General features: G+C 43.9%; 1 protein-coding gene across 1 annotated transcript; it reads right to left on the bottom strand.

Annotated features, from left to right (window-relative positions):
- Window positions 1–5,478: 5,478 nt before the first annotated feature.
- On the bottom strand, window positions 5,479–8,004 carry LOC136496012 (uncharacterized). The gene is made up of 4 exons (XM_066491766.1): window positions 7,763–8,004; window positions 7,341–7,675; window positions 6,760–7,136; window positions 5,479–5,763 (listed from the first exon to the last, which is right to left on the bottom strand). The coding sequence occupies exons 1-4, from the start codon at window positions 8,002–8,004 to the stop codon at window positions 5,479–5,481; spliced, it is 1,239 nt and encodes a 412-aa protein (XP_066347863.1).
- Between the last annotated feature and the right edge of the window lie 2,395 nt (window positions 8,005–10,399).

The following is a 10,399-nucleotide window of genomic DNA, read 5'->3' as shown; positions in this document are numbered from 1 at the left end:
AAGCCGGATCGGTGTGTCGATCTCCGAACAAATCGTTGTTATCTTGAACCTAACGGAAGATCGGGATCCCCGTTCCCATTACAATAGATCTACTCAAAATCAGACACGCCTTAACCGCACGCTATGCACGATCAAGATTGATATAAAACAGCCGATAAAACATAACTCATCATTTAAAATACAGATTAGATCAGTTTAGATTAACAAACGATATGTTAAAAAAGATATAAGACCGATCTAGATCAATCCCAATCGGGCGAAGTGATATTGCTGTAATTAAAGAAATAATGGAAGCAATAAGTAATATCGACAGCTTAATGAATCTATCCGAAGGAGCGCCACCCTTAGATAGAGCCGATAACTTGACCTTAATCTAGTTCGAGCAGTGGAGGTCGACCGGATTGATGCAGCCGTACTTAAACTAGACAAGAGTCGATAACTAACTTATACCAGAGTTGCAGTGGAGGTCGACCGGATCGATGCAGCCGTACGAAAAGAGGTATAAGCCATGACGGTACTTACAGACAAGCAGTGGAGGTCGGCCGAATCGATGCAGCCATACTTGCTGAAGAACTCGTCGAGATCTACTCTACTCCTACTCCTAAGGGGTGGCCAAAGCCGAAAAAAGTAAATAACTGGTATTTGATTGATTGTGTGTCTTTTACAATAGCTGGGCTTTGATATTTATACCCTGGACCTGTGCATGACTCATGTCTAAGCACGACTCATCACAATTTTTGACCCTAGAAAAAACATTCCTAATTTAAGATAACTTGGACTCTAATCTTTTTCTTTTTTTAGAGTCCAACATATCTCGTCCTGGCGCCGATCATAGCCTTTGTCGTTATCTGCTGGCGCTATCTGAAAAAAAACCGATTTCAGCTTTGCATTTGAATCAGCTGGTTCTGATCTGCACGCAATTGATTCATTGATGACATGATCTTGGAAGCTTTCGAGTCCCTGTAACTCTTCTTCCAAATTTTGGTGTAAACAGAAACTTTGTAGTTGACAACTTTTTGATTTGAAATCATCTTGTCAAGAAAAAATACATTTGAATTTCCAGAAATTTGAATTTTGAATTTTTTAAATGACCTTGGATGGATAAACAACGAAAAAACGAAAGTTGTAGATCTCAAAAAATTATGAAACTTTGTAGTTGATAACTTTTTGATTTGAAATTATCTTGTCATAGAAAACTACATTTGAATTTCTCAAATTTGAAATTCAAATTTTGTAAACGACCTTGGATGGGGAAACTACCAAAATAAAAGTTCTAGATCTCGAAGTTATAAAACTTTGTAGTTTTTAAATTTTTTTCATTTGAATTCGTTTAGGGTCTGAAATACTCATTTTAAAATCAGATAAACGTAAAAATGGTTAGGACGGAAATCTCATTCGGACACAAACAACTTGCAGGTGGAGTGGTTAGGGGCTGAAGACATGAAGCAGGAGGTCAGAGGTTCGAGCGCTGGTGGCCACGAAGCGTGTGATTTTCGCTTGAAAATTCGTGTGACTTGTGACTTGCGATGCCCGACCGTGTGGTTGTCGGGCCTCTCCCGAATTTAAAAAAAATCCTTATTTTTTTGCCTATTTTTTGGATTTCTAAAAACCACATCAGTGTCGGTTCATAAGAACCGACATGATGTCAACCTCACATCACTATCGGTATGCCACTGCCGTTTTAAAATCTGGTAGAGAAGGTGGATTTTGAACCGACAGTGATATCGAAAACTAGGGTAGCGAATCCAGCACATTAGGTTTAGTATTTCTAGTCCAAACCTTGCTTCACATGCAGCATGTTCGCCTTCGGAAGTAGTTGGATCTCTTGCTCAGGCTCATCTCACCTCACCTTGCCAGAAAAGTGAAATAAGCGGGGTGTTTGGTTCCTTTGCTTGCTAGCCTCATTTTTAGGGAAAAAAAAACATATATTTTGGAGCGCAGATGACGCAGCCGTTCCATAATTTTTTTTGATTCACAAGTTGTTTAGATGATCTTATCTTACAACAAAACGTAGTTCGTTGCAATATTTAGCAAATCGTTCGGTGGAATCGTCAGTTAAAGTCATATGTCAAGACGGACTTGTCGTGGAGGAGGCAACCGATGGATGCATGCGAGAGGCCGGCCGGTAAAAGCCCCGTGTCTGAAGAGTCCACGAGACTTGTAGTGGATATATACTATCTACCACCTGCACGTCCACGGAGCTTTCGATCTCCTTGCCATCGGATCCGTTAAATAATCTTCCCCGGTCGTCATCGTCTATGAAAACGACCTGAATTTCATAAATAAAGCCATATATACAGAAGTGAGCTGAGCGAGGTGCGAGCCGGCGTCGTCTTGGGTTCGACGTCCCATCATCATTGGAATAATGGCAAAAAAGGGTCCACGGAGACATGAGACGAGGGTTAGATGAGAATATGAGATCGATTGGCTTCTTGTTTATTCGATCGAGCTCCAAGTCGAAGGACCAGCAGGGGATACGTACGGTGCTGCCAATCCACGGAATGAAGTGGTTGCCGTCTCGTTTCTTTTGGGTTAAGAAAGACGAGATAGCTAGCTAGCTGCTACAGCTGGAGGAGCACAATGAAGTACGTACGTCCAGGGAGAAAAATCCGCGAACTCCAAGCGTGCGACACGATCAGTCCATGATAGTTACGTGCATAAAATAAAATAAATGAAGTTTATATATGGTGAACGACATTTACTCTCGATCGAAAGGAACCTGAACCGATGGAGACATGTGCTGTGCGCGTGGCATGGCAAGCTATGGCAGGTCGTTGCCGTCGTTCAATAACACAATTCGGTCATCTAGAAATATGTAGTCTTGTTTAAGAGAAAACGAGAGAAAAAAAAAAGGAGTGAGATGCATTGCAAATATGAGGCCAGCAGCATGCACAGTGTTACAACAGTCGTCACATGCATGAACTGGGGGGACCGACCGGATCCCTGTCCACAGTACATTTAACACCAGCAGGACAAGTCGAGGACCCATCGAGCGATCCCAATCCCACGCAGCCCGCCCAGGCAGCCCGAAAAGCAGATCCAGCAGCCGCAGGCGGGATCGATCGACATGCTGGCACGGCAAGTCACGTGTGTGCACGCTACTCCTCCTAGCTAGGTGTACACCCATCGATCGATCGGCTGGCTCAGCCTACCACTACTACTCCGTTGTCTATAGTAGGTAGCTAGCTCCAACCTGCTGCCGCGCGCGCGCGCGCCTCATGTCATGCGTGTCGCCGTAGCCCGCATGCATGGACCATTGCCAATGCATCATCCGCCGCATGCAGGCAAGGCACGCAGCGTCGCAGAGGCGGCCAGGCAGGCAGGCACAGGCAGCAGCGCGTCGCGTCGCGTTGCGCTGCGCCGCGCGCCCCCACGGCCCACGCGCACGGGCACGGTTGCTGGCCGCGCGCGGGCTGCGGCGCTACCGGCCGGCTGGTCGTCGTGATTGTTTCCTTGCGCCCTTTGCGACTCGCGCACAGTAACAGCAGGCGGGCGCGCCGTCCCATCCCGTCCAGTGTGTTACCAAGGAGGCTGGATAACAAGCTGGCTCGGCTGACTCGTTCTGGCTCGTTAAAATAATGAGCTAGCTCGGCTCGGCTCGTTATCCTAACGAGTCAGAAAGCCAGCTCGGCTCGGCTCGTTAAAAATTCGAGCTGGCTCGTTAACCTCGCAAGCCAGGTATAAAAAATACACAAAATATAATATTTGCATTTATTTAAAGTTTGAGAATAATAATAATATAAAAGAAATGCATCTAGACCAGTTACCAGTCAATTTATAGGGTCTAGATCAGTTACCAGTCAATTATAAAGTGCAAGACATGAAGTAATATAAAAACTAATATAAGTTTTGATACTTTTTTCATAGAAGCTTGGCTCGTTTAGCTCGTGAGCTAGCTCGAGTTAACTTGTTATAGCTAACGAGCTAAAATCTTAACTCAGCTCGACTCAAAGCCGAATCGAGACGAGTCAGCCACGAGCCAAACGAGCTCACGACCAATTTTTCGTCCGGCCTTAGTTACCAACAACACCTGCTCGAGACGCCCCCGCCGTAAAACGCACGGGCGGGCGGACGCGCTCGACGGCTCCGTTTCTTGCCCGAACGGCAGGGCGGCCGGGGACGGTGGAGGAGCGCAGTGTCGTGTTGTGTTGGGGAATCGCACCTGATGGGATAGCTGAACAGTTGCGCTTGCGCAGGGACGGCAGGGAGCGGAGGGTACACACGTACAGCTGCTACAACTACTAGGCGCTTGTGACTCGTGAGCCAGCACACGGACACAGCACTTGCACTACGACGAGTGCGCAGGACTGCAGTGTAGGCTGTGCCGCCGTGAATATGTCCGCTCTCGGTCTGGTCAGAGGACGGGCGGTCTGCGCCGCCTGCAAGTATCACCCTGTTCGTTTGTTGCTTTCAACCGACCTAAATTAGTCAATCAATAGTATTTTTCTCTCACAACAAATCAGCATCAGTCAGCTCAAACCAACCCAGAAACCAACCAGCGAACAGGCCGTATATGTTCTACGCTCATTTTTTTTGTGACTACTACTAGTAGTTATTTATACTTTTTTTGTGAGGGTACTCCTACTAATCTTATCTTATCTGCAGTACTTATATTTATACAGGAGTACAATTATTATGATGCATATTTTTTTACGATGCACACACATTCACCTGTATGAAATGAGCACCTCCAAAAGATTAAGACTAACGAAGTCACTATATGCGCCTCACTGTCGATGGACAGGTCGCCAACCCTAAATCCAAAAAATACGAGCACTCAGTCAAGTCGAGAACTCAAATCCAGATAGACAGATTCAACCACAAAGAACCTAACCAGCTCAGCAACTAATAAAAAATAAAAGAAGGGTTAGTAAAAATATATATTAAGAACAAGAGTTTCAACTTAACTTGAGGATAAAAAAATATGTAGCAACTAATGAAATTAATATTTTAAAATCAAAACTAGATCCATTGTGTTATAAGACACAAGCTGCAGCAAAGACCACCATAGTTTGAGCTAAGATTTCAAGTAAATACATATTCAAAATACACAGAGGTGCATTGCAAAGGAATACAAATTGATATCTGTTACTACTTAAAAAAACACGTAGAGCTTTCGTCCAAAGAAAATTGGTGTGCGTGCCTCCGAGTATACGGAGTATTGCCGTATTTGTATCTGTATCGGTGGAAACACCTTCGTCAAATTCGTTATTGTTACTACCTAAGAGCATCTCCAACCGATCCCTCACTCAGCCCCCTATCCAGCTTTTGAGAGTCAAACCATAAAAACAGCTCTCCAACCGATCCCTCATCCGACTCCCACCCGATGAGAGACCCTCATCCATCGCCTCCCATCCCTCACATGTAGGGGACCGCACGAGATCCCCCATCCACGGCGGGAGCAACCGCCGCGAGCCTGCGCGCGCTCGGACATCTCCGCTCGTGCCTACTCTGCGTTGAGAGAGTTGATTCGTTTCATCACCACGAGCGGCGCGGGCGCGGCGAGGGGAGGGCAGCCTCCGACGGCCACGGGCGTGGCGCGGGGAGGGCCACCACGAGCGGCGTGGGCGAGGCAGCCTCTGCCGGCCACCATGAGCGCACGCGGGCGAGTCCGCCTCTGGCGCGGGCGAGGCTGCCTCTGCCGGCCACCACGAGCGGCGCGGGCTCCACAGCTGCCGCCCACTGCGCCATCGTCGGTTGCGCCACTGTCAGCTGCGCAACCTCAAGCAGGTCGGATTTCCCTTCCCGCTGCAGCCGCCGCCACTTCCAATTGATGGATTTTGGCCCAGATCTGCCTCTTGCAGCGGAGCAGGCAACTCCCCGCAAGGAAATCGACCAACAAATATGTGGTAATCTCACGTGCCTTGTTCGAATTAATTCCTATATGAGTAGAACAGAAATCCCCACTCGTCACTTCTCTGGTTGACAGTGCCAAGCTTTCATTGTTTATGATTTCTCATTGTTTTCTCATGCTTATGTTACTTAGCTACTACGATCTGTTTGATGAATTGCAGTAGCACAATCTTGTAGTTCTATGTTTGAGATGTGAACTTGATTAAAATATTGTCAGCATCCTCATGTTTTGAGTAATGCTGGACATCCTTCAAATTCAGATAGCAATGCTATTTTTAGTAGCAAATTCAGATACCAGTGTTGTATGTAGTAGAAAATTCAGAAAACTTGCAATATAAATCTGAATACAATAACTTGCAATATGCTTCTACTTGCAATTTAAACAGATTTTTTGGTGTGAATCTGATGCTTGTGTGCTCCTGGATTCTTTGGCCTTTAGTTAATGTCAATTATCTTTAGCTAATGGTTGGTCAAGTAGTGAACCTGAGACTATGGTCCTTATCTGAAACTTATTAATTGTTGGTCAAGTAGTATCAAATATATGCTGTTGAAATCTGATGCATGTGTTATCTCAGTTTTAGTTAATCGTTGTTATCTGAACCTGGTGTCTTTAAATAGAAGGCACGATACATGGTGCATGCTTAATAAAACGATGAGTACAAGCCTCAATAATAAATTACATAGTACATGATTACAAGCCTGAATAAATTATATAGTGCTAAATTACATAGTAAAATGATGACTACAAGCCTCAATAAAGTACATGGTACATGATTAATACAAGTCTGCATGACGTTGCCAAAGATGCTCAATTAGGTCCTCCTTAAGCTGGTTGTGGGTTTCCATGTTTCTAATATTGTGATGAGCTTGCATGAACTCATGTAGCTCATGTGTGCGATTACGAACTTCACGCTGTGTAGGTCTCACTAACTGGCCAATACCCTCATAGTGGAAGTCGTCTTCTTCATTTCGCTCATCTTCGACTATCATGTTATGCATAATGACACAAGCTGTCATAATTTCTCTAAGTGTTTCTTTATCCCAGCTACGAGCTGGCCCACGAACAATGGCAAAACGAGCTTGTAAAACTCCAAAGGCTCGTTCCACATCCTTTCGTACTGCTTCTTGTGCCTTGGCGAAGTATTTCCTCTTATTGCCATGCGGATTAGTTATGGTCTTCACAAATGTTGCCCACTTGGGATATATACCATCTGCTAGATAATACCCCATTGTATAATTATGATCATTGATGGTAAAATTAACTTGAGGAGCCTCCCCTTCGGCTAGCTTGGAGAAAAGATGTGAACGGTGAAGAACATTGATATCATTGAGAGACCCTGGCAAACCAAAAAAAGCATGCCAAATCCAGAGATCTTTGGAAGCAACAGCTTCAAGGATGATAGTGGGCTCACGCTTATGACCGGTATATTGACCATGCCATGCCACAGGGCAGTTTTTCCATTGCCAATGCATACAATCTATGCTACCAAGCATTCCTGGAAAACCTCTGCGCTCACCTATTGCAAGTAATCTGGCAGTATCATGCTCATTTGGAGATCTTAGGTATTCACCTCCAAACACTTCGACTACAGCTATAACAAACCTTTTAAGACTCTCTAGGGCCGTACTTTCACCAATGCGAATATATTGATCCATAAAATCTGCCGGTACTCCATAACTGATCATCATCAATGCTGCAGTAACCTTCTGCAAACATGATAACCCAAGTTGTCCACATCTATCTCTTTTTTGCACAAAATAATTGTCATGTTGTTCTATAGCTTGCATTATGCGAAGAAACAGAGGACGGGCCATTCTAAACCTGAGCAAAGAAATGAGAATAAAAAAACTTACACATAGAAAAGCATGAGAAAAGAGGGCAAATGAATTGACCAAGATATTTGCAAACCTGCGTCGGAATATAGATTCCCCATAGGTTGGATGCTCCGAGAAATAGTCATTGTAGAGTCTAAAATGGCCACTTTCTCTTTCTCTATGAATATAGTTCCGGCCAGGTATAGAACCTCCCCAACGTGGACTATTCAAAGCTAGATATTGAGTGTGGGCTTGGTGTAATGCACTAAGGATGAGCTCAGGCTCATCATCATCATCCGAAGATGAGGATGAATCTAAGCGAGAGAGACGACTCATTTCTGGTGGAGAAGGAACAACAGAGCAGAGAAGGAGCAAAAAACGAATGAGTTGGTGTATGAACCAGGTGAGTGTGCAAGCATATATATAAAGATAAAATCAGGAGACATTGGAATATAGCCGTTTGGAGTAGAGCCATTTGAAATAGAGCCGTTCGAAATAGAGCCATTGGAAATAGATTTGTTTGAAATAGAGCCGTTTGAAATAGAGACGTTGCAACAAATTTGCTGGAATATGGACTTCTAAAAAGAGACGTTGAAAAAATTATCATTACAAAAAATGGCCATTGGAATGTAGCCATTAATGAAAAGTATAAACGGTGAAAATATAGCTGTTAAAAATAGTTGATTTGTTAGTTACAAGATATACATAAAATAGAGGTGGGAGAAAGTAGGGAGGCAAATATGAGGAATCGGATGGAGTTCATAGCTAAGTAGGGGATGGAATCTGGATGAGGGAGCCCTACTTTCAAGAATAGGGATTCAAAATTTGAGGGTTCGGTTGGAGATGCTCTAACATCATGCGCGCGCCTCCAAGCCTCCGACCTCCAAACAGATAGAAGATAAAGAATACGAATAGGACTGGCTTTCGTCCAGGCTAACATCGTGCGGACTCAGACTCTGCTGCCCCGCTCGTAATAATCTCCAAAGTTTATGGCGCTCCTACGGACTACACGTCTCGCTCTGCCCCGGCCGGCTCGCAGCCCACGTCCACGGCGATCCTTTCCGACACGGACTCAACCACATCCTACTCATTATATAATCAATCAACCCCACAAATATATGATTACAAGATTAAGACCCCGTTTAGATGCAAGCCAAAAACCAAAAATTTTTAAGATTCTCCGTCACATCAAATCTTGCGACACATGCATGAAGTACTAAATGTAGACGAAAAAAAACTAATTACACAGTTAGCCGAGAAATTGTGAGACGAATCTTTTAAGCCTAAATAGTCCATAATTAGATAATTTTTACCAAATACAAACGAAAGTGCTACAGTAACCAAAAGCCAAAAATTTTCGGAACTAAACGGGGCCTAACTCCAGGAGTAGTACTTCCTGCTCGACGTTGCCAATAACGGCCGCTAGAGCTTGACTCCGTCAGCTTCTCAGGACCAGAAAAAACCAGAAAGCTTCCAACCGAGTTAATACACTTTCTAAGTTGAGAGACCGGAACGACACACCCGCACAAGTTCGAGGACCAACCATGAACTTTACTCACTAAATAATATCTTTAATGTTTTATTACTCCTGTGCAACGCACGGGCATGATTCTAGTAGATACAAAAACATATAGATTAGCGATTGATAAGTTTATCACAATTGGACTGTGACTACAAGGTATCTATTATACCGATTGTGTTAGAAAATAAACAAAGATAACAACGTTCAAATTAATAGAAGTAAATTTTATTGGTCATAGGTATTAAACGGTACCATCTAATTTTTATGTCTCATAAGATTCTAACATGTGCGGGAGCACTGGTTATTGATGGACTAATGCAACTAATGCTTATGCGGATCAAATGACAGATCGTTGCCGAGATGCAAATCTTTTCTAGCGCTCACGTGACATAGCGTTCGATCCATCCATACCGATCACCGTGGATCCTGATAACACTGCCCTAGATCTGAACATCATCGTCGGTTCAAAAACTCACTTCACTGTCGGATTTTGAATCGACAGTGGCATACCGACAGTGATGGAGGTTGACATCACTGCCGGTCTTTAAAAACTGAGTGTCGCTTCCTGGCTCCACTCGGCAGTGTCCAGTTGAACAACACTGCTGGTTTGTAGTGCCAACCGACAGTGACGGTTGCTTCGAAAGTGTCGGTTATTGGCTCAAGCCAGCAGTGTTGAGTAAGCCTACACTATCGGTTCATATATCAAACCAGCAGTATTATAGTAAATATTAGTGCTGGTTCATGGATCAAACCAGCAGTGTTGTCGTAACCATCAGTGTCGGTTCATGGTCAATCCGGCAATGTTGAGCAAGCCAACACTGTAGGTTTGTTTCTAACCGACAGTGATGGTTACGACAACACTACCGGTTTGTTGCTAACCGGCGGTGCCCGTTCGTATTTTATTCTTTTATAATTTATTTTAATTTATATTTTTTCGTGGAATCGGGTTTCGCTTTATATACGCTACGTAGACGACAGGTCTATCAATATTAAACATTATAAATGTCACGGTTACAGTTCAAATGTTCTTATCAAGATCTCGATAACTCAAAACAAAAAAAAATGTTATCGGACTTCACAGATTGTGCAATACTTCTCGGACTTCTTACAATAATCTGGCGAGCCGCTCTGGGCCATACTGGTCTTTGTACTTCACGGATTATGCAATGAAAAATACACCATCTTTTTCCAATACCTCGGCTAAGATTA

This window comes from Miscanthus floridulus, chromosome 12, assembly GCF_019320115.1.
Source record: "Miscanthus floridulus cultivar M001 chromosome 12, ASM1932011v1, whole genome shotgun sequence".
Classification (NCBI taxonomy): Eukaryota; Viridiplantae; Streptophyta; class Magnoliopsida; order Poales; family Poaceae; genus Miscanthus; species Miscanthus floridulus.
Note: the sequence above shows the minus strand (reverse complement) of the source record. Positions and strands in the feature narration are given on the sequence as shown.

Coding starts and splice junctions, on each gene's coding strand:
- LOC136496012 (XM_066491766.1), bottom strand. CDS start 8,004: ATGAGTCGTCTCTCTCGCTTAGATTCATCCTCATCTTCGGATGATGAT. Junction 7,676..7,762: donor GAATCTATATTCCGACGCAG/GTTTGCAAATAT, acceptor TTCTTTGCTCAG/GTTTAGAATGGCCCGTCCTC. Junction 7,137..7,340: donor AGGTTTTCCAGGAATGCTTG/GTAGCATAGATT, acceptor TCTCCAAGCTAG/CCGAAGGGGAGGCTCCTCAA.